The sequence below is a fragment of the Ahaetulla prasina genome, chromosome 1 (assembly GCF_028640845.1).
Source record: "Ahaetulla prasina isolate Xishuangbanna chromosome 1, ASM2864084v1, whole genome shotgun sequence".
Lineage (NCBI taxonomy): Eukaryota > Metazoa > Chordata > Lepidosauria > Squamata > Colubridae > Ahaetulla > Ahaetulla prasina.
Window position 1 is genome coordinate 226,541,566 of NC_080539.1, and position 23,432 is coordinate 226,564,997.

Here is a 23,432-nt window from a genome sequence, read left to right on the forward strand (position 1 = left end):
AAAGAAAAGAAAACATCAATTAAATAAAAACTTAAATAGGATTTAAGGAAGAAAGAAAAGAAGGAAGAAGAAAGAAAGCTGAAGCCAGGCCCATTAAAATTATTAACCAAAAAAACCCCCCAACTCTGTTTATAAAAATAGAATGGATTATAAAACTTGAAATTAAAAATATAGTTAGTACTTTATTTTTCAAATCATGTCAATACTTTTTATATGGCCAAAAACATAGACGTGATTACTAACTAATTAAAAGGATTAAAATAAGTCATCAGGGTGGATTTGATTTAAATCAAGTTGATTGAAATCAACAGTAAAAAAGCTTGATTTAAATCAATTCAATTTAAATCATAATTTTTAAAGAGCAACTGTCATCTCTGTCCCATAGTGGCTCCTCCTCTGACCCACTGTTGACTCAGTGACAGTCCCGTTCACTTTAATGGGATGGCTGGTGATGCGGCAGTGACACAACAAGGTGAGGGACGTGGCAGGCAGCAGGTGAGTGGATGCCCGCTAACAGGCACTGCCATGATGGATCTGAAATGACGGGTGCTCCTTAAATGTAAAGACTCATTCTTCCTGGTAGTTAGAATCTTTAGTATTATTATTTGCAAACAAAATGAAGCTTTCCTATTTAGCTTGCAGAGCTTGGGTTCATTGAATGAGTTGTAAATTTTGCATACAGCCTCATACTACATAATTAAGCTCCATTTCACGCTAAATAAACTAAATTATTAATGTATCTTAAATAGAAAACTGTCTTTAGGTAGATTTTTACTCCAAAAGCATTTTATTAAAATAAGTTTGATAAAAATCAAAAAAATCCAATTTAAATAAAAAAATCTGATTTAAATCAAAAAAATCCGATTTAAATCAAAAAAATCTAATGTTTTGGTGTTTTTTTTTAAAAAATCATCGATTTTTATCCAACCTGGAAGTCATTATAATTTAGAGTTGGCATAGGCAGAAAAGTAGACTAAAATGTACTGGTACAAATAAAAAATGGTTCAGAATTTTTTTCTTACATTTTTTTTACAATAACAGTTTTTAAAAAGGTTTGCACATTTCATTAAACTATATTTTGTTCAACTATGGTTTACTGAATGTAAGTTGACTGATGTTTCCACAACAAACTAAGCTACTTTTGTTCAACTATGATTTACTAGATATATCGTAACAGATTCGTCCACAACATACTGAGCAAATTCAAAGACGTTACATCTTAGGTTAATGAAACATATGATTCCAATGATTTCTTAAAAAGTAAATTGTCCCTCATATTTGATAGTCAAAATAAATCTCTGGACCTGGGGTTCTATATATGCCATTCATAATATCTGCACCTGTTGACAGATCTTGAGGTTTTAGTGAAGAGGTAGATCCCATAATCTAAAGACAATACCTGATTTAATTTTTCTCATTCAAAAATGACTTTCCTCTTCTTTCTCATTTGCTCTTCCAACCCGGCTTAGTTATCCTTATCAATAAATTTCAATATAGGAAATTTATTTATTTATTATATCAGCAATACCATTACACATACAGTGGTTCTTGACTTACAACAGTGACCATTCAAAGTTACAATGGCACGGAAAAATGTGACATGACCATTTTCATACTTATGACCATTGCAGCATCCCCATGGTCACGTGATTTACATCTGGACGCCTGACAACTGATTCACATTTATGATGGTTGCAGTGCCCCTGGATCATATGATTCTCTTTTACAACCTTTTGACAAGCAAAGTCAATGGGGAAACCAAATTCACTTATCAACCGTGTTACTAATTTAAGAATGTAGTGATTCACTTAACAAACGTGGCAAGAAAAGTCTTAAAATAGAGCAAAACTCACTTAACAAATTTTTCACTTAGCAACATAACTTTTGGGCTCAAATGTGGTCATAAGTTAAGGACTACCTGTACTCCAGATTTTGGCTAGTTAGGAATTATGGGAATTTTAAAAAGGCAATTCACAGCTAGGAAGGAATAAGTTCTTTAGAACTTAATGCAAAATGGCTTAGCAAGGAACAGCCCTGAAATAGGTCATAACATAAAGTGCAGGCTGCCCACACAGCTAAGATGAGATGGATATTGGACAATGACATTAAAAATAAACAGAATAGAAGAAAGCCCAGCAAGTCAAAGAGATAATCTCAAATGCTCAAATTATATTCATTTCATCTTTTAAACAAAAGGCACTTTGTTGAATTCTTCATGCTTAGAAACGATGCTTCTGGAATATCAAAAGGCCCGAGCCTCTTAAGTTTTCAGAACTGAGAACTGTGATGTTAGCAATTTATCTCTATCATGATCCAAGACATCATTTTAAAATGCCTCAGGCCTATCACAGGCATTATATTGGATTAAATGACAAAGGTATGCAAGAGAGAGAGAGAGAGAGAGAGAGAGAGAGAGAGAGAAAGGGAGGGAGGAAGGGAGGGACCTCTTATGGCATTATGTAATAAAAGAACTGTGGCAATTAAAACCCAACTCTGTTAATCTTTTTTTAAACACTGTATTACCAACACAAAGCCCCCAAACCTGTAAATATAATTTAAAAGATTCAATCAAAGGACTACTGTCAATAATACAAATCAACTACAATAAATGTGAAAAAGTACAATAAAAATAAAATAGAAAAAAAGGAAAAGGAAAAGCAATGACTTTAGATAGAATGAATCTACTTTTAATGTAAAAACATATTCCTATCTCTGGGGCATATGAATGCCAAGACACAACAAAACTGACTGCTATAGTGATGTGAATCACTTACCTCTTGTAACAGCGTCTAAGGCACAACCACTTCCTGTGGCACCTCCACCTATGATAAGAACATCAAATTCTGGGGTTTCTCTCAAAGCCTGGAAATGATTCTCCCTAGTCGGAAGGGAATTTAGCATTGACTCAGGTTTACATTCTGAAGCTTCCACAGTTGCAAGATGACCCTGCAAAAATAAAATGTCAAGAAGGAAGGAAGGAAGGAAGGAAGGAAGGAAGGAAGGAAAGAAATAAATTGGGCATAATTTAATACTGATTTATGAAGAGCAGCACTATTTGTCCAAAATCCTTTCCTACTAGTCATTAATAATAACAACAAAAGATTCATGTTAGAATAGTATTGAAATAAAATAATCCCCAAATATTATTACAATATTAAGTATTATTATCATTATTCAGTATCGCAGCATGCCCATTTTTCCTAAAACCACACAAAAGACTTTAATGAAAGTGTCTTTAAATATAAATCAATAGAAGTCACAACTCTAGTTATTAACTGAAAAATCTCTATTACAAATGCCATCACTACAGTGTGATATAATGTTTATAGAATTGCTTTGTCATCAAACATAAATCTATGTTAAAAAAACCAATACCATGAGCACTCCATAAAAGCACACAATTTTTACAACCCTGAACCCCACTCTATTTCATTAATTTGGCAGATACCAAACTAAAAAGATATGAATGCTATCTATATTTTTAAGTGAAGTGCACAGTCTAAAGTATAATAATGGCTGATTTTCTATTTTCTAAAAACCTTATTCCTCTACCTTTGTATTTTTAATTGTTTTCTTTCTAATTTTTTCCCTATTGATAGAGAAGGGCCCTGAACTCCAAAGGGTCCTCTAGAAATCCTAGATCATGTTGTTTTTATCTTATCCTTTCATCTTTTATTAAGAATGCTATAATTTAATTTGGAATATACTTTCCATATTCTTCCAAAATGGTAGAAAATAGAAAAACATATTATGAAAAGGTATTGTACCTTTGCCGACAATTTGCTGACTAAATTTTGCTAACTATTTGCCAAGCCACAGATGTATATGATTTTGAAATGGTCCAATCTGTTTTTTAATCCTGTATGCTGAATATGATATCAAGCATAGAGAAAGTTATTAAAAAATATTAGGAACAGGTGGTAAAACACATTTCTGGAACATTAAAAGATCCAGATTACCAAGCCAACTGATCCTTCTGATACTGTTTTCCTATAATACCATATGAAGAACAACTTTCATTTGTAGAAGAATATAAATCACAGAACCTTAACTGTAGAAATAATACTTTCTTAGGAGTAAATCTCACTGCACAGAATGGAATTGACTTCCCACTGCATTTTACTGTGGAATTATATCAATATTAACCAGGAAGAGGCTCATTATAAAGGAGAGGGGAAATTCTACAAGTTCTGATACCAATCGAACTAGAAAATTTATTCAAAGAAAAAGGACACTGATTTTTTAAAAACACAACTCACAGAATAAACCAAATTGATTTGGTTCATCTGCCAGAACCGAACAATTATCCTAAGGATTTTTTGAATATATGAAACCAGAATTTGCCTTCTTCTATAGGAGATCTCACTCTAATTGCAGCATCTTTACAATAATAGCACAGCTTAGCACTAAGAAAACCTTTGACGAGACTATGGGTTTTCGTAAGTTAAATCAACTTCTGCCAGACTGCATCTCCAAATATATTGCAGGGTGGGGAATGCTGGTATAGCTATAGCTAACCTCCTTGTGACGATAGCAAGAAGGACATGGTTGCTGGTCTTGAAGATCTGTATCAATGGAAGGGCTCATGATTTGCCTACTAGGTTCATAATAATTGTCAATGTGACTCAAACATACGAGGTTTCCATTCTATTCTACAGAATCTTTATAAAGGACTGGTTTATTATTCTTAAACTGAGCAACTATTACTTTTCACAATTCTGAAAGCAAACTACTTTTTGCTGCCACTATTTATAACTATATTTATTTGCAACAATTCCTTTTTTCTAATTGTAACATATTATTGTTTTATCCATAAAAGAATATTTACATATTTTCTGTGTGATTGTTCCCTAACTTCAGAGAAGTGGTAATAGCCTTCTAACCCATTTTCATCACTGACAAAAACCAAAGTCCAGATAGTGTGCAGTTTATTTCAAACCCTTATTTTGGGCCAAAAATTCTGAAACTTGACATGTTTCCAGAGGTTTTTGACTAATACCCATCAGTAAGAATGATTCCAAAGGATTTAAAAGCTGGTGGCTCAGTGGCTAAGACACTCAGCTTTGTCGATCAGAAGGTAGGCAGTTCAGCGGTTTGAATCCCTAGCGCCGTGTAATGGAGTGAGCTCCCGTTACTTGTCCCAGGTTCTACCAACCTAGCAGTTTGAAAGCAGATAAAAAATGCAAGTAGAAAAATAGGGACCACTTTGGTGGGAACATAAAAGGGCTCCATGCACCTTCAGCATTTAGTCATGCCAGCCACATGACCACGGAGACGTCTTCAGACAGCGCTGGCTCTTCGGCTTAGAAACAGAGATGAGCACTGCTCCTAGAGCTGGAAACAACCAGCATGCATGTGCGGGGGAACCTTTACTTTTACCATCTAGGCCAAAACATGTAGAACCCAACATGGTTTTTTTTAATCCCCAAATTAAGGATTCTGTCATATTTCTTCTTTGTTAGGCAGGATTCTATTACAGAATGTGATCATTTGAAAGGAAACAATAGGCTTATAGCAGCAATTCTCAACCTGTGGGTCGCGACTCCGTTGGGGGTCGAATGACGATTTGCCAGGAGTCGCTTAAGACCATCGGAAATATGGGAAGTATACTTGCGAGTCGAAGAATCGCGCTCCAATGGTTGACTCCACAAGCCAGCTACAGGCTCTTCAAATCGCTAGCCGAATTCGGCTTCAGCCGCGATGAATTAAAAAAGAGAGAAATCTCTGCTCTGATGTCTCCCTCTCAAGCCAGCTGCAATCACTCCCAATCGCTAGCCTAATCTGGCTTCAGGTGCGATAAACTTAATAGGGGAGGAGTCTCCGCTTTAATGCCTCCGTCCTCAAGGCAATCACTTTGGCTATGTTCAGTTTGTAACAATGAAAATACATCCTGTATATCAGATATTTACATTATGATTACGATTTATAACATTAGCAAAAGTACAGTTACTTAGGCCTATGAACGAAAATAATTTTATGGTTGGGGTCGCCACATCGTGGGGAATTGTATTAAAGGGGTTGCAGCACTATAAAGGTTGAGAACCACTGGCTTATAGCAAGAGGGATGGATTAAACTCCCTAATTGCTCTTACGAATAAATGGAGGTCATGAAGGAGGGATTGGGTTTTGGATAATGTGTACAGAACAAGTCATTCTTCAGAGTACCAATGGCAGAAAAGAGGACAACTGCCAGTTTATAGTAAACCCCATTAGGATTCAAGTAAAAATACAATCACTGCACCTTGGAACAATCAGGATCTTTCAAAGAAAAGCTTTAAGATGTCCATAAGAAATTTTGAAGCTAATAAGGATAGTCCAAAGGAACAGGTGCAGGCAAGAACAATAGGATACAGTACATAGAGAATACAAAATCAGAAATCAAAGGGAATTTTCAGGCAAATGTTTGCAGAAAATAAGACTTAGAAAAAAGGATGCCAGTTAAATGTTTAAAGCATTTGGAAAATACTGAATTGAACTGCCACATTACTTGCAAACAATTAACAAGGTGACCTAACTTCTATTTAGTAGCAAGATCAAAATAAAGTTTGGATTCAAAATTTACTACTTCTAACTATGAAAAAACATTTATACCTTAGACCAGTGATGGCTAACTTTTTTGCCATCGCATGCCAGGAATGGGCTGGGGTGGGCAGGTGTCACGCATGCACGTGCTCACATCCATAATTCTATTCGCCCTGCCCCCGCATATGCGCACGCAACACCACCACCACCACGCTCCTGGCACACGATGGCACAGTAGGCCTGTTTTTTGCTGTCCTGAGGCTCCAGAGCCTTTCTAGGAGTCTGGGGAGGATGAAAATGGCAAATGGGCCATTTCTGGCCTCCAGAAGGGGTGGGGAAGGCTGTTTTCACCCTCCCCAGACTCCTAAAAAGGCTCTGGAGGCTGAGGACAGCAAAAAACATGCCATAGGTTCGCCGTCATGGCCTTAGGCTATGGTAGAAGGCATGCTTTGAAAAGGTTTCAGAAGAGAGACTTCAAAATGTGTAATATAAGTGTAGCATCTTCTTAAATCAACCATGTCTTTTTTTAAGCCTCTGCATGAGACATACAGTAGCTGCTTTAAAGACTATGGTGCTTATGTACATCAAAGCCTATCTTCCAAATCATTTTTGAAAGATGCACAACCATATAAGGAGTTTATTTTTTACCACATTTGCACTCTTCTACACTTGTAAGTATATTGACTAAGGAAAACCAGTTTAGTCCAGTGGTTAAGGCACCAGCCTAGAAATAAGGAGACTATGAGTTCTAGACCTGCCTTAGGCCTGAAAGCCAGTTGGGTGACATTAGGGCAGACACTCTCAGCCTACCAGCTAGTTAGTCAATTCCTGTTGAAACCAATGGATTAAAAAAACCACACCCTAAATTTGTGGAGAAAATCTAGGAAGAAAAAAGAAATAAAAAGTATTTTTTTATTTCAATGCATTTTCTTTGAAGGGCTAGTGATGTCCCACCTGAAAACCATCATGGATCCGCTGTTAGACCCTCTGCAATTTGCATACCGAGCAAATAGATCAAAAGATGATGCTGTTAATATAGCTCTGCACTACATCCTACATCTTGAATCTCCAAAGACCTAAGCAAGGATCCTCTTTGTAGACTTTAGCTCAGAATTCAATACCATCATACCGGACATTCTTCTAACTAAACTAAATCAGCTAGCAGTACCTAAACACACTTGTAAAGTGGATCACAAGCTTCCTAACAGACAGGAAGCAGCAAGTGAAGCTAGGCAAAATCACATCAGATACCTGTACAATTAGCACAGGGGCCGCCCAAGGATGTGTGCTTTCTCCACTTCTCTTCTCTCTATATACCAGGGGTAGTCAACCTTTTTATATCTACCGCCCACTTTTGTATCTCTGTTAGTAGTAAAATTTTCTAACCACCCACCCGTTCACCAGTAATGCGCCATGTATCGTCGTCTGCACATGCCTCTCACGCATTTTGAATTGGGTTTGGGGGGGGGGACGCCGGCTACCAGCTCTGCTTGTCTGTTACAGCTGGGTGGTGTGGGGGGGGAGATGCGTAAGCTATTCTGGGACGAGGCTCTTTTGTTTGCGGTCGCACTATAGTGCCATTTAGTTTGACTTACGTAATGTGAACTAAACTTATGTGCGGGCGATAGAAATAGTATATTTTAAAATTTTAAATTGTCACGGGGAATTTTATGAAAACCTAATGAAAATGTTTTTAAATAATGCTATGAAAATTTTTTAAAAAGTCAATTAAATTAAAAAAAAGGAAAGCGCTTCAGTATTGGACAAAACCCCTACCGCCCATCATGAAAGCTGGAATGCCCACTAGTGGGCGGTAGGTACCAGGTTGACTACCACTGCTACAGTATATACCAATGACTGCATCTCAAACAATCTATTTGTGAAACTAATTTGCAGATGATACAACATTGATTGGTCTCATTCGCGACAACAATGAATCCGCATACAGACAGGAGGTTGACCAACTAGCCTCATGGCGCAACCGGAACAATCTGAAACTGAACATCCTCAAAACCACAGAAATGATGGTAGTCTTTAGGAGAAACCCACCCATACTACCACCTCTTACAATACTAGACAACACAGTATCAACAGTAGAGACCTTCAAATTTCTATGTTCTATCATATCTCAAAACCTAAAGTGGACACCTAACATCAAGAACGTCATCAAAAATGCACAACAAAGAATTTATTTCTAAGCCGACTCAGGAACCTCAAACTGCCCAAAGAGCTGCGGATACAATTCTACATAGGAACTATAGAGTCTGTTATCTGCACTTTTATAACTGTCTGGTTTGTTTCTGCAACCCAACAAGACAGACATAGACTTCAGAGGATAATTAGAACTGAAGAAAAAACAATTACTACCAACCTGCCTTCCATTGAGGACCTGTATACTGCACGAGTCAAAAAAAGGGCTGTGAAAATAGTTACAGACCCCTTGCATCCTGGACATAAACTGTTTCAACTCCTACCCTCAAAACGATGCTATAGAGCACTGTACACCAAGACAACTAGATACAAAAACAGTTTTTTCCCAAACGCCATCACTCTGCTAAACAAATAATTCCGTCAAACTTTCAATCTATTCACTAAGGCTGCATTACTATTGCTATTGGTCTTTTCATTGTTCCTGTCGCCCATCTCCTCCCACTTGTGATTGCATGACTGTAACTTTGTTGCTTATATCCTTGCGATTTATATTGATATTGTTTCCTAGTATGATTTGATTGCTTATTGTACCCGTATGATTGTCACTGGGTGTTGTGCCTTGTGATTTTTGACAAATGTATCTTTTCTTTTTATGTACACTGAGAGTGTATGCACCAAAGACAAATTCCTTGTGTGTCCAATCACACTTGGCCAATAAAGAATTCTATTCTATTCTAATGACTAAGACCCTGCTTGCTATGTTACCTTTTTTTACAAAAGACAATTGAAATTATTACATATAAAAAGCTAACAGCCTACAAAATAATTAATGAGACTGCAAAATAGCAACAATTAACACTAGCTAGTGTGTGAATGTGCATCTAATATTAGAGATGTAAAAATACATTTTTAGTTTTCTGGGTCTTCATAGAACTGTATTGCTTTAGATGCTGAATACACATTCTGAAAATGTGCTTTCTGTCTTAATTAAAACAAGCTGCCATTTTATAGCTACAAAGATATATCCTGCACATATTTACGGTTTGCAAAATTCAGTCTTTCATCACGTGTGTGATCACAAAACATATTTTATTTCGAGAAGATGTATGCAAAAGTAAAACTGACTTATATGTATCCAATGTATTTTTATGCGTTATTAATTTCTATGATTCACTATAAGTTCATATTTTACTTTGAAACAAACTCTGAAAAAAGTAAAATAAATTCTTAACCAGGCAATCACATGTTTATTCAGAAGTCAGCCCCAGAAAGCAAGAACATATTTTTGCTAAGTGGGTCAAGTCCACTCCCTAAATCTTCTATTATTGTCTGAGTGTTGCTGCTGTTATATACACAGCAGTGAAACAAACATGGAATGTTTACATTACTTTTTAAGATCAATCTCTATGCTGAATTTCAGCATATGAAAGCAATTATGAAGGTCAATACTAAAAATAATCTGAGAGTAAAAATATTTTAGAAAGAACAAAAACTTATGTTCCCTTGAAAATGGAATTGAAAATCTGATAAGATCCTATGCCTGTTTAAACAAATGCTACTGGAAGTCACTTTCAGATTACTCTTTTCACTATGTGAGAATCAAGGATTAAACAAATGTGGAGAAAGATGACTTAAACAAGTTTGTTAAATGCCTAAATATTGGCCACCAATATATGAGCCAGCAATGTGCTGCAGCTGCCAAAAAAGCCAACACAATTTTAGGATGCGTTAACAGAGGGATAGACTCAAGATCATGAGAAGTGTTACTACCACTTTATAATGCCTTGGTAAGACCATACTTGGAATACCGCATCCCATTTTGATTGCCACGATGTAAAAAAGATGTTGAGATTCTAGAACAGCGGTTCTCAACCTGTGGGTCGGGACCCCGTTGGGGGTCGAATGACGATTTGCCAGGGGTCGCCTAAGACCATCGGAAATATGGGAAGTATACTTGCCAGTCGAAGAATCGCGCTCCAATGGTTGACTCCACAAGCCAGCTGCAGGCTCTTCAAATCACTAGCCGAATTCAGCTTCAGGCGCGATGAATTAAAAAAGAGAGAAATCTTTGCTCTGATGTCTCCCTCTCAAGCCAGCTGCAATCACTCCCAATCGCTAGCCTAATCTGGCTTCAGGCGCGATAAACTTAATAGGGGAGGAGTCTCCGCTTTAATGCCTCCGTTCTCAAGGCAATCGCAAGCAGTTCAGATCGCTAGCCAATACAGCTTCAGGCGCAATAAATTGAAAACGAAAATAATTTTATGGTTGGGGTCGCCACATCGTGGGGAATTGTATTAAAGGGGTCGCAGCACTATAAAGGTTGAGAACCACTGCTCTAGAAAGAGTGCAGAGAAGCGCTACAAAGATGATTTAGGGGACTGGAAGCTAAAATTATATAAAAACAATTGCTAGAATTGGAGATGTCTAGTTTAATGAAAATAAGGACTAGGAGTGACAGTGTTCCAATATCTCAGGGCTGCCATAAAGAATGGATCAATCTATTCTCCAAAGCACCTGAAAGCACGACAAGAACTAATGGGTGGAAATTAATCAAGGAGAGAAGCAACTTAGAACTAAGAAGAAATTTCCTGACAGTTAGAATTAAGCAGTGGATTAACTTGCCTCCAGAAGTTGTGAATGTTCCAACACTGGAAGTTTTTAAGAAGAGACTGGACAACCGCTTGTCTGAAATGGTATAGGGCCATGATGGCGAACCTGTGGCACGCGTAGCCATATCAGTGGGCACGCGAGCTCAGCTCAGCTGATTTTCGGGCCTTCTGGGCCCACCAGAAGTAGGTAAACAGGCTGTTTCCTGCCTCCGGAGGGCCTCGGGGGTGGGGAGTGGGGAAGGCCCATTTTTCTCTCTCACCTGGCTCCAGATCCTTTCTAGGAGTCTAGGAGGGCGAAAACAGCCTTCCCCATCCCCCTGGAGGTCCTCTGGAGACCGAAAACAGCCCATTTGCCAACTTCCAGTCTGCTTTTTGCCTCCGAAGGACCTCTGAGGGAAGTGGTGATGTGGAAGGCCGTTTTTGCCCTCCCCAGACTACTAGAAAGGCTCTGGAGCCAGGTGAGAGAGAAAAACGGGCCTTCCGGTCTCACTGGAAGTTGGCAAACAGGCCGTTTTTGACATCCGGAGGAGTGGTGGGGAAGAACGTTTTCGGGGGAGGCCCCCAGACTCCTAGAAAGGCTCTGGAGCCAGGTAAGAGAGAAAAACGGGCCTACCGAGTCATTGTGTGCCAGAAGGGGGGGAGTGGATTGTGCGCGCATGCGCAGGGCGCATAGAATTATGGGTATGGGCACGCACGTGCGTGATCCCCCCCCCGGCACGCGATGGCAAAAAGGTTAGCCATCACTGGTATAGGGTTTCCTTCCTGACCAGGGGGTTGGATTAGAAGACTTCCAGGCCCCTTCCAACTCTGTTATTCTGTTCTGTTCTGCAAATCCTCTCCCTGTTTTATCCCTTTGCATGATCAGACTAAGCACCAGCATAAGGCTCTTATCCAAAGTTTTTCACTTAAAAATGTAACGAAAGTTTTAGAAACTTCATCTTCCTGTCTTCAAGGCTGCTTTGGCAAAGGCTAACCAATGACTTCCTAAAAATGCAGACAGAACAGCTTGCTGCTGAAAGCTTACTAGTTGTACAGTAAATGAGATGTTTCTAGAAGATGGAATATACAACTGCCCCAAATGTTAATTGGCTTAGGTCTTCTCTTAACACAGGTGAGTGTTGAAAAGGCTTGCTTAAAAAAAATAACAGAGCCAATTAAAGCCTCCTTCTCTCTTGCTACATTTACCACATCCTCTACATGACTGACAGGCACAATTAAAAAGGTAGTTCTGACCCCACAATTAGATATGTCAACAGGACAAACAGGTCATCTTCTTGTGCAACAATCCTTCCACTTGGTATCATTTGTTGGGTATAAGCGGACAACAGCTACAAGGGAAACAACACTACACAAGTGGTGGAAAAGTCAGAATAAAGGAAAAACAGAATTTTTCTTCTCTTGTCATTTTTACTTTCTCTAGATACATCAAGGTTTCACAGAATACCGTATAGATTTTCACTGCTAATTATTAGGAAACTCAATAGTCTCAGATTTACAACTGAAACATTGTGTGTGTGTGTGTGTGTGTGTGTGTGTGTGTGTGTGTGTGTTACTACTGCATACTATCATGCTCCTTTTTCAGTCTCTAGTCATATTTTTCAAGACTCGTAAGGCAAATATTACGGGCTGTATCAAATTCCTTGTATATTCAACTTTAGGAAAATTAGCATCTTCACAGCATTCCCTATGCTTAAGCTTCTGTATGGGTGTGTGCACACTCATGCACACCTTCAAGTCAGAACTGATTCTTGGTGACTGCCTGGATATAAGTCCCCGCAATATTTTTTTTTAGCAAGATTTCACAAGTGGTTTGCTCTTGTCTTCTTCCAAAGGCTGAGAGAGTGAATGGCCCAGGGCCACATACCTGTTTTTATAATCTCCAGGTTTCTGGGCTGGTGTCTTAACCCCTATACAAAACTGGCTCTCTGTGCTTAAACTGGTCAATAATATTCTCATCTACATTCAGTTAAAATGCCAAATACAGTTACAGCTACCAATAGTTTTTTTTCTTAATGACTATAAAGATCTATTCCTTAACTTTCACTCTCTAATCTGAATTATAAACTCTGAAGAACCTAAAGGGAACAAGAAGCTTTTAATCTCCTTTCTTTTCATTCCAATGTGGAAGATATCATCTCAACACTCGAACCGCTGACCCCGCCACAGGGAGACGGAGACGGTCAATGGTTCCGTCCCAGGCGCCTGATGGACCCGGAGAGGTTCCTGACGGAGCTTGGGCCGTTTCCTGGGGAATTAGCCCACGACTCGGTCGAAGAACTGGTGGCTGCCTGGGAAGGGGCGGCCGCCGGGGCTTTGGACCGCGTCGTGCCTTTAAGGCCTCTGACCCGGCGCCGAACTCGCCCAGCTCCTTGGTATAATGAGGAGTTGAGGGAGATGAAGCGCCGGAAAAGACGCCTAGAGAGTGCCTGGAGGTCCAGCCGTACCGAATCCGACCGAACACTAGTTAGGTCTTGTATTCAGACCTATCTAGTGGCGATAAAAGCGGCGAAACGTACCTATTTCTCCGCTCTTATCGCATCGGCAGATAACCGCCCAGCCACCTTGTTTAGGGTGACCCGCTCCCTGCTTTCACAGGAGGCTCGGGAGGACCCCTTGCAGGGGCGTGCTGAGGATTTTGTACAGTATCTGTCCGATAAAATCGCTCGGATCCGGGATGTGCTGGACACTGATTGGGTAGATCCGGGCGAGGGGACAGGAACGAGTCTTGTGGATATTATTTGGGCTGAGTTCGATCCTATGACTCCTGATGACATGGACAGGTTGTTGGCTAGGCTGAATCCCACCACGTTTATTGGGCCCGTGTCCCTCCTGGTTGGTATTGGCCACACGGGAGGTGACACGAGGCTGGCTCCTGGGAATTACCAATGCCTCCTTGGAGGAAACTGTCTTTCTAGATCCGTTCCAGTCCGGCTTCAGACCTGGTTACAGCACCGAGACGGCTTTGGTCGCGTTGGTGGATGACCTCTGGAGGGTCTCGGGACAGGGAATGTTCCTCTGTCCTGGTCCTGTTAGATCTCTCAGCGGCTTTTGATACCATCGACCATGGTATCCTGCTGCGGCGGTTGGAGGGATTGGGAGTGAGAGGCACTGTTTATCGGTGGTTTTCGTCCTATCTCTCTGACCGTTCGCAGACGGTGTTGGCAGGGGGGCAGAGATCGACCTCTAGGTCCCTCACTTGTGGGGTGCCTCAGGGGTCGGTTCTCTCGCCTCTCCTGTTCAACATCTATATGAAGCCGCTGGGTGAGGTTATCTGCGGTTTCGGGGTGGATTATCATCTGTACGCTGATGATACTCAGCTGTACATTTCCACCCCGAACCACCCCAATGAAGCTGTTGAGGTGATGGACCAGTGTCTTGAGGCCGTGCAGGTCTGGATGGGGAGGAACAGGCTCCAACTCAACCCTACCAAGACAGAGTGGCTGTGGGTTCCAGCATCCCGGTACCGTCAGCTTACGCCTTCGCTGACTGTGGGGGGTGAAGTTCTGACCCCCAGGGGAAGGGTGCGCAACTTGGGCGTTCTCCTGGACGATCAGCTGTCTTTAGAACATTTGACGGCCATCGCCAGGGAAGCATTCTATCAGGTTCGCCTGATGCGCCAGTTGTGCCCCTTTCTTGACCGGGACTCTTTACGCACGGTCACTCACGCCCTCGTTACCTCTCGCCTGGACTATTGCAATGCTCTCTACATGGGGCTCCCCTTGAAGAGCACCGGGAGGCTCCAGCTAGTCCAGAATGCGGCTGCACGGGTAATCGTGGGAGCATCACGTTGCTCCCATATAACACCTATCCTGTGCTGCCTGCACTGGCTGCCAGTAGCCTTCCAGGTGCAATTCAAGGTGCTAGTGCTCACCTTTAAAGCGCTCCATGGCTTAGGACCGGGCTATTTACGAGACCGCCTTCTGCCACCAATAGCCTCCCAACGACCTGTGTGCTCCCACAGAGCAGGCCTGCTCCGGGTGCCATCAGCCAAACAGTGCCGGCTGGTGGCCCCCAGGGGGAGAGCCTCCTCTGTGGCAGCACCGACCCTATGGAATGAGTTACCTCCAGGGTTACGCCAACTTCCCGACCTCCGTATCTTCAAGCGGGAACTGAAGACTCTACTATTCAATCGGGCGGGACTAGCCTAAATATTTATTTTAATTTAATATTTAGTTTAATTTAATTTTAATTGTACTAATCTATTTATAATTTTATATTCTAAGGGTTTTATATTGGTCTTCGACCGTTTTAGTTTAAATTGGCTGGTTAAATATTTCATTTTAAATGTATTTTAAATTTGGGATTTGTATTGTGTATCTATGTGTTTTAAACAAGGCTGTACACCGCCCTGAGTCCTTCGGGAGAAGGGCGGTCTAGAAATCTAATTAATAATAAATAAAATAAATAAATAAACACAACAATTATTAATTACCATATTTTTCGGCGTGTAAGATGCACTCCCCCCCCCCGGCCTCCCCAAAAAAAGTGGGTGGAAATGTCTGTGCATTTTATACATCTAATATTGCGGCGGGGGGAGGGGGATTAATGCAGTGCCGATCAGCTGTTTTAGAATGGGCCATAGCAGTAAACAGGCCACAGCAGCGGCAAATGGGCTGTGGCGGCAGCAGTATATGGATGGCGGCAGCAGCAAACAGGATAGATGAATACAGAATAGATGCTGGGAGGCAGAGGCAGATTTTTTTTTTCTTGTTTTCCTCCCCAAAAGTTAGATGCGCCTTATAGTTCGGAGCATCTTATAGTCCGAAAAAACATTGTATAGTCATACAACAATTATTAATTATAGTCACAGTGCACACACGTATCCTTGAACTGGCATGACTATACACCAAGGCACATGGGACCTTCCCACCAAAGTGGTACCTATATATCTACTTGCATTTGCATGCTTTCAAACTGCTAGATTGCAAGAGGCAAATTGTTAAATATTCAAAGAACGCTTCATATTAATTCTATTTTGCCAATTAAACAACTGGATTTCATCTTATTGTACAAATACAATAGCCACCATTATTATTATTTACTGATGGAGGATTTCAACATCATTAAAAGTTTTAAATTACATTTGATATGCTGCTTTGTATATGTTTTAATCTAATTCCTACAAAGAGCATGATGTGAAACGGCATAAAAACTGACTTCAAAATTAATGTAGAAATGAAGGAACTTTTCTTGGGTGCAACCATAAAATAATATACAGCCAGTATTCTTGGTTGAAGCCTCTTCCAATCTGCATAACCTAATACCGCACCAACCATCATTATAGTATTCATGCAATATAGATATAAACATATTTGCATGAAATTTACACGTATTAAGCCAATTTACTTACCTTTTTTCTATATTGAGAAAGTTGTGAGAGGGCAAAGACTGTTGCAACGGCTCCTCCCCCTATGAGAATAGTTCCTTTCACTGCCTTCCGAAAAGCCATGATTTAGTTCTAGAAGAAGAAGAAAAAATCAGGAAAGTTTGCCAGATTAGAGAATGTTCCTCTAAACTTGAAATAAGAAACTTGAGGAAGTCTGTGTGATGTGTATGACAGCGAGTTTAAAAGGTTCATGAAGGGACAGCCACATTAGGTAAGGAACTTTGGATAGAATATTTAGCTTTGCTGACTAAAAAGAAATATGATTCCATCCCAGAGTCCTTTGAAGAACTGTTTAATCGTAAGTAAAGACTAGCTCAAACATTGGCAATCACAGTATTATTGCAGTGCAAAACACAAATAGTCGAAAGCCCGAGTCTCAAAAATAATAACTCCCATCCTAGCCCATTTACTTATAGTATTAGCATTATTGTATTTTAGGCATAAGGGTATTCAAGGCAATTCAATATCATTAATTCAGAATAAAACCTAAGATTATACTGCTCTCACAAGTACGTATCTGAAGATGCTGATGAGATATAGGGCTTTGGCTCTGCTTCCGTTAGACCTGGTAATACCAATAAAACATGTATGCCCCAACTCCCAGAAAATAATTGGGAGTCTCTGTCTCAGCCCATGAGGTATATCCTATTACTGCACCCATGTATGCCATCCAGCAGCAAGCTTGTAAGCTATTCTCTTCCTTCCTCAAAGCCTAGTTATGGGAAAATCCTACATCTACCCATACAAAGTCAAAGATATAATTCCCTATGTATAGTATTACCTAACCCTGAAGCCCGATGTAAACTGGATACTGCAGGAAATGCTCTAAAATGACTTTATTTTCTCATCCTAACATTCTAAGCTTAGTACAGTAGCAGCAGCAGTAATATTGTGCAACTTTGCCCAGTCTGATATACTTCACAAATACATTTTACATTACAGGTAGTCCTCAACTTAAGATCATAATTGAGCCCAAAATTTATGTTGCTAAGTGAGACATTTGTTCAGTAAGTTTTGCCCTATTTTATGACCTTTCTTGCCACGGTTGTTTGTATTTGTATTTGTATTATTTGTATTTATATCCCGCCCTTCTCCGAAGACTCAGGGTGGCTTACATTGTGTAAGGCAATAGTCTCATCCTATTTGTATATTTATATACAAAGTCAACTTATTGCCCCCCCAACAATCTGGGTCCTCATTTTACCTACCTTATAAAGGATGGAAGGCTGAGTCAACCTTGGGCCTGGTGGGACTCGAGCCTGCAGTAATTGTAATTGTTAATTAAGTAATTGTTAAGTGAATCTGCTTTCCCTGTTGACTTTGCTTGTCAAGGGGATCACATGACCCCGTTGACTTTGCTTGTCAAGGGGATCACATGAACCGTCTTAAATGTGAGTCAGTGTCAAGCGGATGAATTTTGATCACATGACTATGGGGATCCTGTAATGGTCGTAAGTGTGAAAAATGGCCATAATTTTTTTCAGTGATGTTGTAACTTCGAACGGTCACTAAATGAACTGTTGTTAGTCGAGGACTACCTGTATATTCAAGTCCTGCCTTAGCCATGAAAGTCAGCTGGTTGACCTTGGGGCTAGTCACTCTCTCTTAGTCCAACTCACCTCACAGGGTTGTTGTTGTGGGTAAAATAGGAAAGTAAGGTATGTTGGGTATGTTCGCTGCCTTGAGTTATTTGTAAAAAATAATAAAGGTGGATATAAACAAGCAAACAAACAAATAAATAATTACCATCCCAGCCCAATCAATGGACAAAAATTCCATTCGTTTGATTTCAGAAACCAAATTGTTTCCCCAAAACTACAAGTTTCAGAATTTCCAACAGCCAAAGTGTTCGGAAGGCACCAGGATGAGAAAGTCTGGCACAAATAAATACTGACAAAATGAATTCGCAACCAGAAGTTGACCTGTGGCATCTATAAGCCCCATCCTCTGAAGCATCCCCCTATCTACCAAAATAAAAATGGGAGGGGGCAATCAAATTTTTGGTTGGCCATGTCATTGTGTGACATTGAACAGTGAAGATGTAGGCAGAAAAAATGGACCGCGCAAATATCTTGATTTATTATTCAGATTCAGATGGGAAGCTTTGCATTATTAGTACTTTCTTATTTCTCTTGAGTGGGACGGAAAGAATCATTATTTTTGTTTGTAATGATACAGTGATGAACACCAAGCTGAAGAAGGCTGAGTCATCTCAACAAACTCTGATTATAAAATTCGGGACCGCCTACTGCTACCGAATCCCTCTCACCGACCCGTGCGCTCTCACAGAGAGGGACTCCTCAGGGTGCCGTCGGCGAGACAGTGTCGTCTGGCGACGCCCAGGGGAAGAGCCTTCTCTGTGGGGGCTCCCGCCCTCTGGAACCAACTCCCCCCAGGACTCCGTCAACTTCCGGACCTCCGAACCTTTCGTCGCGAGCTTAAAACTCACTTATTTATCTGCGCAGGACTGGATTAGTTTTTAATTTTAAATTTTAAATTTATGGGTTTTTTAATGGGTTTTTTATTATTTATCCTAAATTTTTAATCTCGGCCAATTGAATAAGTTTTTTAATTGTATTTTAATTGTATTTATATTGTAATATTATTGTGTATTTTTATCTGGCTGTGAACCGCCCTGAGTCCTTCGGGAGAAGGGCGATATTAAAATTTAAATAATAAATAAATAAATAAATAAATAAAAAGCAGTTGACAAGCAGGTCAGACTTACTTGTCCGCCTCCTTCAGCTTTCCCCAATCTGACAGCCTCCAAATGCATTGGAACTTCAACGTTCAACATTCCTTGGCCTGAATATGCTTTTTATTTAAAAAAAAATCCAAAAATTGTCTCAACACATCTCAAGGGGCGTGAGTTTGATGAAAATCGATCTAGCCCAGTCAGATCACTGCTAGTCTCAGTTGGAGTAGCTATCCAAGACTTCTCAAATTACCTTCTGCCTGACTTTTTAATGGGATTTTCCCAGGAATCTGCTGCATGGCATTGAGCTATGGCCTCTTCTCAATGCATTGTACATTATATTATACCTTATGGCCCCAGTCCTATTCAAGTGCAAAAAATTTTATCTAGGAATTTTTGGAAGGTCATTTTGATGGGAAAATACTGGGAAACAGCCTCCAAAACTGAAAAAAGCTCTCCTGGAAGAAAACAGTGGCAAACCACATCTGTATTGTTGTCCAGGAAAATGACATAGACATGCCCATGAGGTCACTTGGTATCAAGCTCCACTCAAGAGTGCCTTTCTTTTCTTTTTTCTTCTATAAAATCTGATGGCAGAAAAAGGAGTGCATAAGCATCCTTTTACAAAAATCATTTGGACTGATCTTCTCAGTCCACCAGATGTGTGTCAGCCATATGTTGATTTCAAGAGGGCTTAGGTAAAGGTTCCCCCACACATGCGTGCTAGTCGTTTCTGGCTCTAGGGGTGGTGCTCATCTCTGTTTCTAAGCCAAAGAGCCAGTGATGTCTGATGACATCTCTGTGGTCATGTGGCTGGCATGACTAAACACCGAAGGCGCACGGAGCGCTGCTACCTTCCCACCAAAGTGGTCCCTATTTTTCTACTTGCATTTTTTATGTACTTTCAAACTGCTAGGTTGGCAGAAGCTGGGACAAGTAACAGAAGCTCACTCCATTACACAGCGTTAGGGATTCGAACCACTGAACTGCCAACCTTCTGATTGACCAGCTCAGCATCTTAGCCACTGAGCCACCGTGTCCCTCCAAGAGAGCTTATGCTAATGCTATTTTCCAAGTAGGTAGAACAAGCTATGTGCTGGGATACAAGAACAGTCCTGCCATTGAGAAAATATTGACTGTGGAATGAGGAATGCACGCTTATCAAGTCCAATCATCAGCAGTTACACCTTGTTAAGCCATTCTTTTTCAGCAGCTATTCTTCCTTTGCGCAAACTGTCATGATTACGCAATCTCTTCAATGAGTCTTATGGAACAGCATTAAAGGCCTTTATGAAAAACCACAGAACTTTTAAAATATCCTTCCTAAAATAAGATTACATAAATTGTATTGCAGTACAATCTTTTAGACTCTTTTCAGGATCCAGTGTGAAGGAAGAGAGGAGACGATTCTTCTAACAGGATACCTACCAGCTGGGTTTTTTTAATAAATTCTTATGCTAAAACAGAAAACATTTTTAAAATCTCAGTTTAAATGTTTTAAACTAATGCAAACTGATGTTTGCATCAGTTTAAAACATCAAAAAATATTTTAACGTATTTAATTTGATCAATCTAACAGGCCTAGGTATGTACTAATTTCCCCGAGAGTAACCTCCACTGAAAATAAGTGAAGACAACAAAAAAGACATGCTCAACTCCTGATGTCTTCATGAATATAGACTTAGTTTGCCATGATCTTCTCCTTATGATTTTTCAATTTCTCAATCTGATCTAAAATTCAGACTGTAGCAGATCAGATAGAACAGAATGCTCTGCTCTTCGAAGGGGGAATTAAATGCAGACGCTCAGCTATACTAATCTGAAGCTGATAAACACACTGTATAGACACATAACAGATAACAGAATGGTAGAGCTGGAAGGATCATCTAGTTCAGCTGTCTGCAATGAACAGGAAAAGTATTCATTTACTGATTTATTTTTAAGACTGCATAAAGAGAATTAAAAACATGTCATAATAACAAGCAAGACCCCCAAAATATTTTTTTTTAAAAAAGACTTACGTGGTGAATTCAGAAATGAAGTTTCCTAATCCTTCTTTTTAAAAAGTCCTCAAGAAATAAAGAACTGAATCCACAATCTTCATAGGTAGCTCTTTATTTTGTCAAACATGAAGCCGCCCGACTCATTAACATCTCTGGGCGGCCTACAACTTTTACAGACATACTCACACCCTTATGTGTCATCAAGCTCCTACTGACCACATAGTTTCATCAATCAATCACAGACACAATCCATCAATAAACCAATAACAATAAACCAACCCCAAAGAAGGGCTTTCCACTGTCAAGTCTTGTCAATACGGCTGGAAAAACGGCCGTAAAAATTTCCTAAACGAACAAGCCAAATGGATCGGGGGGGGGGTGTGTAAATGGAGGGACGGAACACGTCATTCCAGAGGGCAAGTGCAGCAACAGTATAGGTTGGTCCAGTATCATACAGTTCTTCCAGTGAGATTCCTGATATATTTAAATGAAATTTTAGGTCATTGCAATTTATGTCCATTATTTTTGGTTCTTGTTTCTTCTTTTCTCCAGACTAAACATCCCAAGTTCTTTCAGCTGTCTATTAGGGCATCTTGTCAAAGAATATGAGATTTGTCTAGGATTACCTGTTTTTGACAAAGCTATGGTGATTCTTGGCAATCACAGCAATCTTTAAACTTACAAATGGGCTGCTTGTTCAATCATCCCTCCAGAGATTAATGTCCAGTTCACTGTTGAATAATTACTCGGATCCTGTTTTTCTTGAAGAGGAGAAATACATTTTTTTTCTTCCCCAGTCATTTGGTATCTTCCCACCTATCAAAGACTATATTTCCTCAGCAGTATTCTTGGGTATATTTTATCCTAGGACCTTGAAGGCATTCAAATTAGCCAAGTGCTCCTTTATTTCATCCCTACTGTCCTGCACTCTTTCCTGTTCCTTCCCAATGTATGCTAGTAAAATAACTTTTTTTTTTAAGATATGAAGACTGAAGCAAAATTTCTCTGTTTTTTACCCTCACCCTTAAGAATTCACTTGGAGTAAAACACTTCCTTCGCATTTTTTTCCCTTTTTCTTTTTGCTATGAATGTATTTTTAAAAAGCTTTCTTGTTGGATTTCATCTCTCTTGCCAAGTTTAGCTAACTTTCCATCTTTGCCTTTGTGTACTTCCTGAACTTCTGAGCCAAAGCTTTACACAGTCGCTTGAGTTTTAGTCCTTCCTTCTAAAGAAGCACCCTTCACTCACAAACTGCCTATTGGCTCCTTTAGACAATCTACCTCCTACCTTCTTTTCTTATTTGAGACTGCAGTATCCTTAATTTCTTTTAAAAGAAAACCAGACAGTGATGGTAATTTTGCATTTCAGAAATCCATCCGATTTCTTTTCATTTATAAAATCAACCTTTCTAAAACTTGTAATTTTTAACAAACCTTTTTTCTAAAATCAAAAGCAGGTGTGGTCACCATACACTTCCCATCAATTCAATGTATTCAATCCCTGCCTGCCAATTAGCACCAAATCCAAGGTAGATCATCCAGTGGCCAACCCAACTTTTTAAAAGAGAAAATTATCTCCAACACTAATTAAGAATCACGAAATTTTGTGTTTGGCAGAATTAGTTTTTCAGCAGATTGCTAAAATCTCCCATCACAGCCACTTCATGACTTTTTTCCGAAGCTTTGGTTAATGTTTTAATAAACCTTCATCCATTCCTTTGGACTGCTTTTGTGATCTATAGCATGTTCCTAGCAAGATATCTCTTATTAGCTTGCCCTTTTACCTTGAGCTTTTCAACAATCATACTATTACCATCAGCCCCATGGAAGATCATTAAGGTACAGAATGGTATTCCATCTTCTTTTTTGTGTAGTCTGTTCCTCTAAAACCAACTGTAGCCATCAAGCCCAATGTGACACTGGTAGATTCATCCCACCAGTAGTGGGTTTCGCTCACCTTCGCTACCGGTTTGTAACTGTGAGCGCTCACGCACGGCACTTCTGCAGATGCGCAGAGCGTCCGTGATGATGTCTGAGCAGGTGGGTGGAGCCACCTGCCGCCACCAG

The 23,432-nt window shown here is 39.9% G+C and overlaps 1 protein-coding gene across 11 annotated transcripts in view; it reads right to left on the minus strand.

Moving 5' to 3' along the window:
- Nucleotides 1-23,432, minus strand: part of GPD2 (glycerol-3-phosphate dehydrogenase 2) — a 99,572-nt gene that overhangs the window by 59,368 nt on the left and 16,772 nt on the right. For 8 of the 11 annotated variants that reach the window (XM_058192476.1, XM_058192501.1, XM_058192483.1 and 5 more), the window contains 2 exons: nt 16,633-16,740; nt 2,775-2,946 (listed from right to left, as the gene is read on the minus strand). In XM_058192476.1, the coding sequence (XP_058048459.1) occupies nt 2,775-2,946; nt 16,633-16,731 (271 nt within the window). In that variant the 5' untranslated portion in view covers nt 16,732-16,740. Of the gene's footprint in view, nt 1-2,774; nt 2,947-16,632; nt 16,741-21,384; nt 21,404-23,432 lie in introns of those variants that run through there. The other 3 variants (XM_058192536.1, XM_058192554.1, XM_058192565.1) reach the window with 3 other exon arrangements.